General features: G+C 31.1%; 2 protein-coding genes across 2 annotated transcripts; both read left to right on the top strand.

Moving 5' to 3' along the window:
- The first annotated feature begins 214 nt into the window (after window positions 1-214).
- On the top strand, window positions 215-5,533 carry LOC137825493 (probable inactive purple acid phosphatase 27). The gene is made up of 13 exons (XM_068631166.1): window positions 215-584; window positions 733-820; window positions 1,792-2,058; window positions 2,133-2,241; window positions 2,369-2,483; window positions 2,591-2,723; window positions 3,283-3,470; window positions 4,027-4,213; window positions 4,307-4,374; window positions 4,487-4,577; window positions 4,662-4,850; window positions 4,979-5,059; window positions 5,219-5,533. Exons 1-13 carry the CDS (start codon window positions 220-222, stop codon window positions 5,270-5,272), a joined length of 1,935 nt encoding a protein of 644 aa, XP_068487267.1. The 5' UTR covers window positions 215-219; the 3' UTR covers window positions 5,273-5,533.
- A 1,780-nt stretch (window positions 5,534-7,313) lies between these two features.
- Window positions 7,314-15,149, top strand: LOC137823143 (probable inactive purple acid phosphatase 27). Its single transcript, XM_068628288.1, has 14 exons — window positions 7,314-7,769; window positions 7,923-8,613; window positions 8,777-8,864; window positions 11,823-12,089; window positions 12,163-12,271; window positions 12,554-12,668; window positions 12,782-12,914; window positions 13,046-13,233; window positions 13,334-13,520; window positions 13,614-13,681; window positions 13,784-13,874; window positions 13,958-14,146; window positions 14,227-14,307; window positions 14,819-15,149. Exons 2-14 carry the CDS (start codon window positions 8,276-8,278, stop codon window positions 14,870-14,872), a joined length of 1,908 nt encoding a protein of 635 aa, XP_068484389.1. The 5' UTR covers window positions 7,314-7,769; window positions 7,923-8,275; the 3' UTR covers window positions 14,873-15,149.
- Window positions 15,150-15,282: the final 133 nt, after the last annotated feature.

The following is a 15,282-nucleotide window of genomic DNA, read 5'->3' as shown; positions in this document are numbered from 1 at the left end:
GTCTTGATAATTAATTACATATTAATTAAAAAACTATTTATCTTTAATAAAAAAATTAATAAGTTTTTAACCGATAAATAATATTTATTTTAATAATACAACAATTATTACTTTTTGTCTTTAAACTTAATTTCCATTTAATATTTTTTTAGTAGTGGTTAAGGCTTAAGAATTATATTAAGAGATCAAATTTGGTTGAATAGTAATCAATCAAAATCCATGTCTTCTTCTTATTCTTCATCTTCCATGGAATCTTGTAAATGGGTTCTCAAATATGTATCAATGTTGCTGGTTTTTTCCCTCAGACTCTGTTCTTCAACCTCTGAAACCTTCAATTCCTCACTTTTGGAGCGAGTGATCAATGACACCAAAGCCATGCACCTTAATTTCACTGCTATATCAGAATTCAGAACGATAAACAGAAAAATTCTGAGTGATTGTTCTGCTTCAAACCCCTTTATCAGTGTTCATGTCACCTCAAATTCCACCCTGTCAGATGAAGGGTTCGTCACAGTCACAGTCACTGGAGTTTCCAATCCTTCAAAATATGATTGGGTTGCCATGATCTCACCAATAGATTCTGAGTAAGATTTCAGTAACATCACATCATGTGACAAATGCAGATAGAGATGATGAACTTTTCACCATGATTCTTACTTATTATTTGTTCTCAATGTTAATTCCAACACTAACAATTTCTCTGTTTCTTTGCATTACATTGGTAATGCACAGTGTTGATTCTTGTTTAATGAAAGAGTTTTTCTATCTGCAAACTGGTGATACAGCAAAACTTCCTCTGCTTTGCCATTACCCTGTCAAGGTACAGAGTATTTTCAATTTTCTTCATTTTTTTTTTCCCCTTTGAACTGTTTCAGTGTTCTACATTTATTACTACCATATTCCTACCAGAACCCATTAATTTATTTATCCATAGTTTTGTCATATCCAACCAGCTTTAACTATCTTTTTCTTAAAAAAAATATTTTTTTAATTTATTTTATTTATCAGTTTGATATTTTATACAATATTTTTTTCTCTCTTTAACTAAATTAATTAATAATAATAAATATAATATTAAAACTGTCATATGACAAAATATAACTAATGTAACATAGGCCAATTTTAAAAAGATAATAATACATTGACATTTACAGCTCATACTTTTTATATACTTACATTACTCTGTATAGAAAAAACATATCTTTCCCATCTTAATAAATTAATATTTTATTTTTTAATTTAAAAATATTATTATATTATTATAAATAATGTCAAATATATGTTATTTACTATAGTATCATAAAAAAAAATCTATATTTCTAAACTCATCACAATAAAAATTGTATATAACTTTAAAAATTGTCAAATTATCATTTCTCATTTTATAATTGTTCATTTATTCAAATGTTCATATTTGAGAAAATTTATATTACAAGTTATTTAAGATTTAGGATTGTGAACATATCAACATTATTTTGAACCAATAATATTATTGGTGTAGGTTGTCAACATATAAAAGTATTCTTCTGAACTAATAATATTTGTAATTAATAAAACTTCATCATTAATTAATGATTAAACATAACAAAAGAGAGATAAAAAGAGTTGAAAACCGTTATCATAAATTAAATATTTATGAAAAAAAGTCAAACTCAATGTTTCATTAATGCCAGTTAATTGGTTTTTTGTTGCCACATACCAGAAATCATGCAAAGAGATGCTCTTTCTTCTCTAATTGATGTGAATACCATATATTTGATCATAATAATAAATGATTTAACGAAAACGCAGTCACAATTCATGAAGAATGATCCAAATTACATGAGTTGCAAAAACAAAGAATGCAAGAAATATGAAAAAGGGAAATGTGTTGTCTCAACATGCAGTGGTTCAATACAGTTTCATGTTGTGAACATTAGAAGTGACATTGAGTTTGTGTTGTTCTCTAATGGATTCATAAGACCCTGCCTTGTGGGAAGGTCCACTCCTCTGAAGTTTGCTAATCCTAAGAGTCCACTCCATGGACATCTCTCAAGCATAGATTCATCTGGAACATCTGTAAGAACCACACTGTTTTTTCTGCTTCAAATGTTCTCTGTTCATCTATTCTCAGATGTGATTTGGTGTTGCAGATGAGATTGACATGGGTCAGTGGAGACAAGAAGCCTCAGCAAATTCAATATGCAAATGGGAAAATAGCTACTTCAACAGTTTCTACATTTTCAAAAACTGATATGTGCAGTGAGTGATACCTTTACTCTAGTTTTATATTTGTGCTATTGAAGTGTAGCAATTTCTTTTACATAATATAAAACAACTCTTTTAATAGTTTCAGCCATTATTGTTGGTTTCCATTTGAAATGAATAGGTTCATTTCTACCTAGCCCAGCTACGGATTTTGGATGGCATGATCCAGGGTACATCCATTCAGCAGTTATGACTGGCCTTGTCCCTTTAAGCACCTTCTCATACAGATATGGAAGGTAAATTGAGGATATGGTTTGAGAAACTCTACATTGAACATCAAAAATTTGCATTTGTAAGCATTTCAAGAAAAGAGATGTTGATTTTCCTTCTGTTTATGGTCCAGTGACTCTGTTGGTTGGAGTAAACAAATCATGTTTTCAACTCCACCAGTTGGAGGATCAGATGAGCTCAGATTCATTGCATTTGCTGATATGGGCAAGACTCCTCTTGATGCTTCAGAAGAACACTACATTCAGGTAAATTGCTACTTCAAATGTATTAGCATTTATATTTTAGATGCATATTGAGATATTATGTAATAGAGACACTGATACGATATGGATACGACGGAAATACGTATAATCTCTAAAATGTAGGATACGAGGACACAGATCTATATTATCATGAATTATATAAATTGATAATAAACATTTATGTGGAAAAAAGTATGTTTCAGTTTTTTTGGAACAGAAAGATATTTTCATGGCTGGTTCAAAATGATTTATTCCTTATTTTTATAATCATACTAAAAAATTTATACAATAAGTTTGAGTTTTTAAAAAATAAATGTATTTCTTTTTTTTAAAACTGTGCTAGAATTATCATAAATCCAACAAATAATTTTTGAATTGGACACTTCACTGACAGTGTCCTACGAGTGTTAGTATTCGATACATGTGTTTGACACGGACACACCATTTAAGAGGAATGTCCGAATGTCCGAGTCTCATAAGACAGGTCACTCTATGATTCAGTTTGTGGTTAAAGGTTTAGGTATTTTGTATTGACCAGTTCTTGTCTTGTTTTTTCAAACAGCCAGGAGCACTTTCTGTGATTAAAGCCATAGCCAGTGATGTAGATTCCAACAATATAAATTCAGTGTTTCACATTGGAGATATAAGCTATGCAACAGGTTTTCTTGCAGAATGGGATTTCTTCCTATACCTTATCAACCGAGTAGCATCCAAAGTTTCTTATATGACAGCAATAGGGAACCATGAAAGGTATGCCATCCACATGAATCATAATTTTGTCTAGATAACATTTTTCCTCAAAAATATACATGACTTGAATTTTATTTTTTTTGACAAAAGTTCCCTTTAAATCATTACTCAATTTCTTGTAGAGGTATGAACTGCTTAATATTTAAAATGTAATACATGTGGTTGAAGATCTTATATCGACTAGAGATTAGAACATTTCATAGTACATAAGTAGCTGCAAATATCACCTTATAAACTAGTTTTATAAGGTTAAGTTAAGCTTAAAATCCACTTCTTCTTAATATGGTATCGAAACCATTTAGAGTTTATCTTAACGAAAGTTTGTTGGGTTTATTAGGCTACTCGCTATCGAGTTACTAGACTTAAAATTCACTTCTTAAGATGGTATCAGATCTATTTATAGTCTATTTTAACAAAAGTTTGTTAGACTTATTAGGCCACCCGCTATCGGACTACTATCAGATCTATAAATACACAGTTTCATGCATGAGTTGACAACCTCGACATGATGGGTGTGTGTTGGAGATAATATTCTAAACCCCTTTTTTATACTCAGGGATTATATAAATTCAGGTTCAACATATTTTACTCCTGACTCTGGTGGGGAATGTGGAATACCTTATGAAACATACTTTCCAATGCCAACTTCAGCAAAAGATAAGCCCTGGTACTCTATTGAGCAGGGAAGTGTTCATTTCACAGTAATATCAACTGAGCATGACTGGTCAAAGGATTCTGAGCAGGTAAAGTGAGGGAAGTTATTGTTCTGTTTCCTATATTTATACTTCAATTGAATAGTTACATAGTAATATAAATTGTAACTTCACCTACTTCAGTATAAGTGGATGCAAAAGGACATGGCATCAGTTAATAGACAGAAAACTCCTTGGCTAATCTTCATGGGGTAACTAAGTTGTTCACATACACACTCTTATAGAATTGTTTGTTCCAACTTCATGACATTATTGGATCTATGATCTATCTATTAAGCATATGCATGACATGTTCCTGTGCAGACACAGACCAATGTACACTTCTACCAATGGATTTTTAGCTTCTAGTAGCAACTTAGCTGAAGTTGTGGAGCCATTGCTAGTTCAAAATAAGGTTAGCAAATGAAGCTCGTGAGATTTTGTTTACAGTTTCATTGACATTCTTGTAACAGTTGACCATATTCTGAGACTGAAACAGGTTGACTTGGCTCTTTTCGGCCATGTGCATAATTATGAGAGAACTTGTTCTGTGTTTCAACATGAATGCAAGGCTTTGCCTACAAAAGATAAAAATGGAGTAGACATATATGATGGCAGAAATTACAGTGCTCCTGTGCAAGTTGTCATTGGCATGGCTGGTTTTTCCTTAGACAAATTTCCATCCAGTGTATTTATCCCTTCTTCATATTCTTTCATTCTCAATCATCTACACTTCATATATATCTACATATGTTCAGAATTGTGCTTCTTATTTTGAACAAAGCAATCAAAATTTATGTTTTCTTGCATCAACAGAAGAACAGTTGGAGCCTGAAAAGGATTTCTGAATATGGTTATATAAGAGCACATGCTACAAGGAATGGTTTAGACGTGGAGGTTAGTATTTTACATAGAAAATTAACAGCAAATCACCCTGATAGAAAATTATTGAGTTCTGATTTTGTGCCTTTAGAATCACTCTACACCTTAACAATGTTTTGAATTTGAAGCATTTGGAGAAACAAATTATATTGACTATCATCTGTTTCATTGCAGTTTGTTGTCGCAGATACCAAAGAAGTTAAGGACAGTTTCCATATTACAAAATGAAAACTCTCTCAAGAAAGATAACATGCATAAGTGGAGGGAATATTTTAGAAGGACCATACAAAAAAATATATGTTAGGAACAATTTTTCACTCTTTATACTATATATGGTTGTAATGTTACACAATTTATATAGAGTATGAGGTGTAAGAGTAAGTTCCAATGATCATTGTAAGAATTACAGATACCATTAAATCATGTTCTAAAATGGGTGTCATATAATCTTAATAAACAATGCATGGTGAAATGGGTTTTGATTCTTTCATTCTAGCTTATAACTAGTATTTAACATTGCTTGAGTACTCTTAAGAAGTGCCTTCATAAATTACTCATCATTCATCTTCAAGGCATTTGAGAAAGTCCAAAATAATGGAATTTTATGCTTATGATTTTAATTAAGGAAGCATATTAAAGATATGATTAGTTGAATATTCTATATTGACTAGAGATCAACATTTCATAAGTTGATTTTTTAAGATTTAATTATACTTAAAGTCCAATAATTCTTACATAATAAAAATAACTATTTTCAAGCTTTCTTAATCTTTATTAAATTTAAATTGATTTATTTGAAATGACTTGATTTATCATATATCATTTAATGATTTTTTTATTATTAGAATATATTTGGTCTAAGTTCTACTTTTATTTAAAAGTTAGTAATAAATTAAATTTAAAAATAAAAAGTTAGAAAATGTTTCATATTATTTATTTATAGCTTATAAACCCATTTTAAACCAAACATTATTAGACAATTTAAAAAAAAATAACTTTATTTATCTTGTCTAGTAAAAAAAGTACATATATAAAAACAAAAAATTTAGTAAAAATTTAATTTACAAAAACTTGTTTTAATGATAATTCAAATACATTGTCTAATTTCTTTCCATTAAAAACCTCGAAACAGAGACTACAAATCAAGAACAAAAAATGTCTATCCATAAAGAAACAATACCATTGTAATCAATGAAATTTTAACAAAGGAATTTAATCTAGCAGATAGAGAAGATGTATTATAAATTTGTTAATATATTTTAATTTTATGAAAAAAAAGTCATTTTAGAGATAAATTAATTAAATATTTAAAAAATACAATGCTAAAATGATATTTGTTATATGAAATGCATTATTTATGAAAAAAAAAGTGTGAATTCCCGTGATTCATTAATGCTAGTTGGTTATTTGTGTGGCACAGATAGATAGAAGTTCTTTCTTTCTTTCTTTCTAAAAGTTTAGTTTGACTTTTGATACCGACAGAAAGTTCCAACTGTGTTTTATAATGTTACTACTATTTATGTTCACACTGCTTTGCTTTCGGCATGATGGAATTATAGGTTTCTACGCTTCTGTTTTAAGGTTACAATGTTCTTGCTTTCTTCTCTTCCATCTATCCAATTATTTATGTTAATCTCACTTACGTTCAAGCAATCTATTATTGTAATTGCAAACTTAAAAAAATGTTCAATATTCGATGAAATAAATGCGTCATAATAATATATATTTGTTATGTATAGGTAAAAATGGTTTAGATAATATCTAGAACTGGTTGTACAATTGTTGAAATGTCAGTGATCTCCTTGTTCCTTCTTTGGGTCTCCTTCCTCAAATACTAGTGCTCAGTCGGAGAAACTTGAGGAAGGTACTTCAACGATCAAGTAAGTATTTTGTGTAAATAATGTATATGTGTAACTGATTAAAAACGTACCTAACATTTCCGTAAAGAGTTTATTTATAATGTTGATTATGTATCCTTGTTGTAATGGTGAATATGTATGACTCATTAAATGTTATCGTAACTGTCATTGCTGTTAATTATTAAGTGTGTATTGAAATGTTCTTTGACGCGATGGGTTGGTAACAAAGCTTTAAAGTGATTCGTTTGGTATCGATCAATACAACGTCTATTTACACTGTTATGATAGACTCCATTATTGTTGGATTGCAAAATTAACATGTGAATCACGATAATTATTAAGAACATATTACTTAATTTTTTATTTTAAACACGTCAATAAATACCTGATATGAAGAGATCTAAACCACCGAACTTTTAATAACAGAAAAAAGAAACAGTAGTGAAAGGGCAAACAGCAGAACCTAAGATACAATGATACCTGATTAGTATGCATGAAAATGGATAAAAAGAAGGAAAACATCATTAGCAACGAAACCAAACATCCACTGAGGAATCAAAACTCTTGTATCCTCGAACGAATCACCACGTTCTTTCCTAACCGTAGTATGCTAATAAATGCTCATAATGAAGCAGATATCACTATCATCTAACTAATTACCATAATTAACCACATTCACAAGCCAAACAAATTCTCAGATTTTCCTTATAAATAACAACATTCCTCATTATCAACGAAACTCAATTCTCACATTTCCCTCCTTTTCACCTTACTTTCTTCATTCTCTCTATTCAATTCACAATAATCTCCACCACTTTTTTCTGTTCTCTTTCTGTTCATTGGCATATCAGTATAACGCTATTCATGTAAGTTTCTGCCAAAATTTCAAGAGTTTTATGCATTTATGTACATCTTGAAATGGATTTTCCTTACTATGCGTGCATGTATGTTGCCTTCATGGGGCATTTTGAAAGATTTTCTCTTTTTGGCTTAGTTTTTGTCTAATCTTTGTGGCCCAGGTGAGAGGCTTTTGGAGTTGTATCCATGGAGAGTGGGAACAATCCGTAGATGATGTGTTTGAGAAATTGCTTTGTTAAAGTTTTGCTGTATTCAAGAAGTGCTGCAACGGTGCCTCTGTCACTCCAGCATTGAAACCCACACGAGAAGCTCATCCTCTGTTTAAGCAGACAGAGAGAGAAGAGAAGAGAAGCAACTGTTATCATTCACAGCAATTACGTTTGGGAAAAGAAGAGAGAACAGTGAAAGGCGAGTGCATGTGAGAGGGAAAGTTCTGACGAACCCAGACCCAAGATCTTATTTTCTTTCTTGGAAAGGAAACTTGCAGATTTGTGCCTTCAATTGTTCTTCTTCAATGGAATCTTGCAATTGGGTTCTCAAACATGCATCCATTTTACTGGTTTTTTTCCTTAGCCTTAGTTGTTCAACCTCTGAAACTCTCACTCCCTCACTTCTGGACTTCGTGGTTACCAACACCACAGTCCTGCACCGCAATTTCACAGCACTATCAGAATTCAGATTGATAAACAGACGAATTTTGAGCGATTGCTCTGCTTCAAATCCCTTCCTCAAAGTCAATGTCATCTCAAATTCAAGTCTATCAGATGACGAGTTTGTGACAGTTACAGTCACAGGCGTTTCCAATCCTTCAGACTCCGATTGGGTTGCTATGATCTCACCTTCAAATTCTGAGTAAGAATTGATTCATGTGATTAGTTATAGTTTTTATATGTATAGATAATAATGATAATGGAGTTGTAACCTTGGTGTTCATCATCATTATCATTACTATTATTTATTGTCTATGTTAATTCCAGTAACAAGAATTTGGTTTTGTCTCATTGGTGATGAACAGTGTGAAATCTTGTGTTCTGAATGAGTTCTTCTATCTACAAACTGGTGATACGGCCAAACTTCCTCTGTTATGCCACTACCCTGTCAAGGTACATTCATCATCTACACATAAACTTACTATTTGACTTTTCTTTCTCCATTTTCCTTTATATTATTTTAGTGCTCCATAACCAAACAAACACTGCATTCATTCAATGTTCACAGCAAGACTCATAAATGCCACACCTATTATCTTGGTTGGGTATAAACATGTTTGTTTGGCAAATTATAAATACTTTGGTATCCCTTTTCAACCACCTTATCTTCAACTAGTTCTTCTCCCTTCATTGCCATTACATTACATTACTGTTTTCATTTTTATGAACAATCATGATTCCTGCATAATTTAATAAAAACCTTGTTATTTCCTAAAAGATTTCGTGTAGTTAATGTTATTCCCTATTTGATAAAAAAAAAACATTCATATAGATGATTTGTGGGAATATCAGTTGACACAAACGTAATTAGCATCATCAATGTAAAGATATGGAAATAATAACATTATCATGAGTGAAACATCTTTGTTGGTTAACTAAAGACCAAATGAGAGACAAAAAAATTGTTGAAATCATATTCATAAATGAAATATTTTTGAAAAATTGTCAATTCCCTCCCACTATTCATTAATGTCATGAAACTGGCATTTTTTTTTGTCTTCGCCACGTACCACAAATCATGCACAGAGACTTTGTTGCTTTCTGAAAAATTTAGTTTGACTTTTTTACACTGTGTGTGTGAAGTGGCAAATACACAACTCCAACTTGATACCTATGTTCAGACTGAAAAAGTTCATGAATTCTTAATTTTTTTTTTAAGTTTCATGATAATTTTTATTTATATATAAAAGGTTCAAAGATTCTAATTTAATAATATCTTTTTAGTTGGAAGTAACATTACTTTTTATTATCATAATCCAAGATTTTAAAATTTAAAATTTAAAATTTTATGTCATCTCCATTGTAAAAGTTGAAAAGTCTTTGTTGAAAATTTTATACTATGTCTATGTTTCACCCGAAAAGCCTTATAAGATTGTCTCCATTGTAAAAATGTTATAACGTAAGGTCTTAATTTTATTTTTTTCAAATTATTTTTAAAATGTCCTTGTTATTTTGGAAGAATTTATTAGATTCACATGTATTAATTTTTTTAATAATTCAGAGTCTTATTTAAGATTTATAATTTTAAATTTCATATTAACATACTTTCATAAAAGAAAAGTTTAAATCATAAGTCTTATAAAATTTACTTATTGATATGATACTAAAATAAAGATGTTTTTTTTATATGGCAGGTGATATTTTAACGCCCTCCAAATAAAATAAAAAAAGCAACCAATAAATTAATATTTTCTTTAATTTTTAAACTTAAAATACTAGTATGTATTATTATATTATTAAAATGAGTGGTAAAGGGGTTCTTTCATATTTTTAATGAAAATATCATCTTTGTTTTCATATCGGAATGGTGTGCAACAGTGTCCACGTGTACCTTTTTTTTTCAGTGTTCATCAACATAACTTGGACGTTTCTTAAAGATTTCATAACGTGGTTGCTTTGTCCTCTTCCATGGCTTGTTTCTTTCACAATTTCAGTATCACATTTTAATAAATCGTGTTAACGCAATACATAAAAAAAAAAACAGTGATATGGATTTGGAAATAAATAATGTTTGTATTTGATTCCTCACATGATGCACTGTGTTTACATTCACACAAATATTGGAAAAAAACATTTTTCCTTGGATTAAATCCCAGAATGTTTCAAATGATCAAATCTAAGGAAGAAACATCTAAAGATTCTTTTGTCAGAAAAAAAAAGTTTATACTTTTGTCTTTTTTTTATTTCTTTTCATCACATCGTTAATTATATCTCATTTCTTATCCTCTCCTTTTTTTTCTCCATTTCTCTCTTTTGTTTTGAAATTTGTTATACAAGTAATATTTTTATTTTTAAAATTTAACAAGATTGACCTTTTTATCAGTTTTTATTCAAAGCCTTGTTTTTTCCCTAATGATTTGAGTATTTATGATGGATTTTTTTATATAAGATACTTTAAAGTTTATACAAAAAATGTTAAATTTGAAATATTTCATAATTGATAAGATAGGAAATGGAAAGAAAAAATTACAAGATGCTACAATTAATTGTGCGATATTGAAAGCATTAAGTGACATTACGTTCACGCAATCTGTTATTGTTATTTTGCAGCTAAAAATTAAAAATTCGTGTTATCTTTTTTTTCTCACAAGATTTACGCATTTGGTTAATTTATTTATTTTTGGTGAGGAAGGAATAAAGGCATATTCTTATTCGTTAATAATATATTATGCTTGCTCCTGATGATTATCTTGTCTCCCTGCAAGTGTCGTTAATAATTATAAACACGGAATCGGAGATTTTTAGCACTACATATAAAATAAATGTGTTCATTTCTTTTTTTTTCCTTTTTTTTGTATTAATATTGTGATGTATGTTTTGCTAATATGCTTTTGACGGATAGTCCAAAAGCAGAAAAATTGAACAATATTGAAAACTACAAGCTGAAAATTTGAAGCATAGTGAGTGGATCCTTAATAATGAACATGAAAGTTTCTAACATCATTAATGATTAATCCACTGAAAATGAGGTTTGGGTATTAATTATATGAAAATCAAAAGATTTTGTAATTTATTAATCAATTATAATATGTTACGAATTTTGATGTAAATTTTAAGTTTAACTAAATCCTTATAAAGTGTTAGACTTAATGTTTACTTTATAATATGGAACAACATTTTAAACATATCATTGTGAGTGTTTGTTGGACTTATTAGGTTATTTAAATCATTGTCAGACCACCTATAATATGTTGTTCCACGTACGAGCTGTTACTCTCGGTGTGGAGGGGTGTGTGTTGGAGATTAAGCATTTTATAGTATATAAAGTGGGTGCAAATCTCACCTAATAAAATAGCTTAAGGTTGAGTTAGATTTAAAATACGTTTCATAATATTCCTTCTTCTGATGCAGGCACAGTACATGATCAATGATCCAAGCTACCTCGGTTGCAAAAACAAAGAATGCAAGAAATATGAAAATGGGAAATGCGTTATCTCAACGTGCAGCGGTTCAATAAAGTTTCATGTTATCAACATCAGAAGTGATATTGAGTTCGTGTTCTTCTCTAATGGATTCCTGAAACCCTGTCTTGTGGGAAGGTCCACGCCCGTGAGTTTTGCTAATCCCAAGCAGCCACTCTATGGACATCTATCCAGCACAGATTCAACCGGAACATCAGTGAGTACCAAATTACTTTTTCTGCTTCAAATATTCTCTGTCCTTTATTCTCAAATATGATTTGGACCTGCAGATGAGATTAACATGGGTCAGTGGAGACAAGGAGCCTCAGCAAATCCAATATGCAAATGGAAAAGCAGTCACTTCAACAGTCTCTACCTTTTCACAAGCTGATATGTGTAGTAAGTAATAGCTTTACTTTAGTTTCCTTACTCATAAATAAGTATACATAGTCTAAGTCACACTATAAGTAAGTAGATGTGAAAAAGTTAAACAAAAGATTCATAAACTTATTATCTTAAACTTTAGCTTTTGGATTGAAGGTGATATAAGGAAACCTGATAGATTTTTTATATTTTGTTCAACTTTCTTATTTCTACTAATAATTTTGATAGGAGTATTGACAAAACATTTGTAATCGGTTTAGAATGGTTTTGTCACCTACTGTTAGTTACATTTGACAGGTTCAGCATTGCCAAGTCCTGCTAAGGATTTCGGATGGCATGATCCGGGATACATCCATTCAGCACTAATGACAGGACTAAAGCCTTCCAGCGCCTTCTCTTACAAATATGGAAGGTATTAACTTTATGGAATAAATTTATAGTAAAGAATTCTAATTCACACTTGACCCTCAAGAATTGAGATTTAACCCATTAGAAAAGCTAATTTTGCTTCTGCTTATGGTCCAGTGACTCGGTTGGTTGGAGTAAACAAAACCAGTTCTCAACCCCACCAGCTGGAGGATCGGATGAGCTCAGATTCATTGCATTTGGTGATATGGGAAAAACTCCTCTTGATGCTTCCAAAGAGCACTACATTCAGGTAAACTGCTACTTCAAACATTTTATCATTTATGATATGCATATGAGAAGCACACTAAGTTTGGTATTTTGCTACTGGTGACAGGTTTTGGTATTTTGTACTGACCACTTCTTGTCTTGTTTTTCAAGCAGCCTGGAGCTCTTTCAGTGATTAAAGCTATAGAAACAGATGTAAGTTCCAACAAAGTAAATTCAGTGTTTCACATTGGAGACATAAGCTATGCAACAGGTTTTCTAGCAGAATGGGATTTCTTCCTTAACCTTATCAACCCAGTAGCTTCCAGGCTTTCTTATATGACAGCAATAGGGAATCATGAGAGGTATTTCATCCACATTACTTGAAGAGTTCATACAAAAGTTCCCACAAAATCATTTCCTGTAAAAGTTATAGAGTATCATGTCTAAACTTATTGTTTTCAGGGATTACGTAAATTCTGGTTCAGTATATGTTACTCCTGACTCTGGTGGGGAATGTGGAGTACCTTATGAAACATATTTCCCAATGCCAACTTCAGCAAAAGATAAGCCTTGGTACTCTATTGAGCAGGGAAGTGTTCATTTCACAGTAATATCAACTGAGCATGACTGGTCAAAGACTTCTGAGCAGGTAAAGTGAGGGAAGTTATTGTTCTGTTTCTTATATTTATACTTCAATTGAATAGTTACATAGTAATGTAATGTGTAACTTCACCTACTTCAGTATAAGTGGATGCAAAAGGACATGGCATCAGTTAATCGACAGAAAACTCCTTGGCTAATCTTCATTGGGTAAGTGAGTTGTGCACATTTTTAACGATTTGCTTGCCAAATTCACAACATCATTGGATCTAATCTCTATCAAGCATATGATGCATGACATTTAATGTGCAGACATAGACAGATGTACACCTCTCACCATGGATTTTTAGCTTCTGAAAGCAAGTTTAATGATGCTGTGGAGGCCTTGCTACTTCAAAATAAGGTTAGAAAATCAAGTTCCTTAGATATTGTGTGCAGTTCATTGACATGTTTGTGATAATTGACTGCAATGTGAAAACGAAATAGGTTGACTTGGCTCTTTTCGGCCATGTACATAATTATGAGAGAACTTGTTCGGTGTTTCAACATAAATGTAAAGCCATGCCTAGAAAAGATGAAAATGGGGTGGATACATATGATGGCCGAAATTACAGTGCTCCTGTGCAAGTTGTTATTGGCATGGGTGGCTTCACCTTGGACAACTTCTCAAACAATGTAACTATCCCTTCTTTATAGTCTTTTTTTCTTCTCTCCATGCAAGAACAATCACATTTTATGTTTTCTTACATCTATAGGTGGAGATCTGGAGCCTGAAAAGGATTGTGGAATTTGGTTATCTAAGAGCACATGCTACAAGGAAGAACTTAAGCGTGGAGGTTAGTGTTTACATGCTTGTATTCTACTTTCACTCGCTTCCATAGTCACAGGAAATAAATAGAGTTTATTTTTTTCTTAACCCATTCCTATATATTGATCAAGTATTTATTTGTGGATTCTTTTCTATGCATTGTGTTTTCTTATTGAGAAATGATATATTAACAATATGTTCGAGCATTCAATTCCATTTCTCTGTCTAAAATTTCAACTCTTTCTTCATATCATAATCAGAGATTCTATAACGAGAAAATTGTCAATATATCATTTCTCTTACGAGATAGAAAAGATCAAAACCTTCTGTTTTCTTGACAAACATGCTCTAGTCAGCAACAAAGCACCTTGATACTAAAGCTGCGAATGAAATAAAATTACCATTCCTTGTTTCATATATTTTCAGTTCTGATTTGGTGTCTCTAGAAGCCTTCATACCTCTAATTTTATTTTATTTTAAGCATTTTGAAGAAGCATATTAAATACAAAGTATATTGACTATTATCTATTTCATTGTAGTTTGTCGTCTCGAGTACAAAAGAAGTTAAGGACAGTTTCCAAATTACAAAGTGACAGCTATATCAACAAAAAAAGAGGATACATAAGTGAAAGGTACATCACAGATAGAGACTATACAGAGAAAAATACTCACAGAAGTTCTTGAAAGAGAAAGGAGATATAGGAACAATTCTTCACTTGTATATGATTTTAATCTTACACAGCTTATATATAAGAAAGGGTGTAATCATTGTAAGCATTAGAGGCAATGAAATCATGTACTAAAATGGATATCATATAATCATATTTCATAATAAAAAATTGCAAGCATGTCAAACTTGCTTTTATTGTTTCTTCCTTGCTGATAATGAACATTGAGCAATGCTAGGAGTAGTCTTAAGTGCCTCCATTAGTTACTAGGGGATGATTCATCATTGATACTGCAAAGAGGATGGAACTTTTTATGTGAAAATTCTCAGAGGAAG

The sequence above is a fragment of the Phaseolus vulgaris genome, chromosome 11 (assembly GCF_000499845.2).
Source record: "Phaseolus vulgaris cultivar G19833 chromosome 11, P. vulgaris v2.0, whole genome shotgun sequence".
Taxonomy (NCBI): domain Eukaryota; kingdom Viridiplantae; phylum Streptophyta; class Magnoliopsida; order Fabales; family Fabaceae; genus Phaseolus; species Phaseolus vulgaris.
The sequence above is the reverse complement of the archived record's forward strand: the minus strand, read 5'-3'. Positions and strand labels throughout refer to the sequence as shown.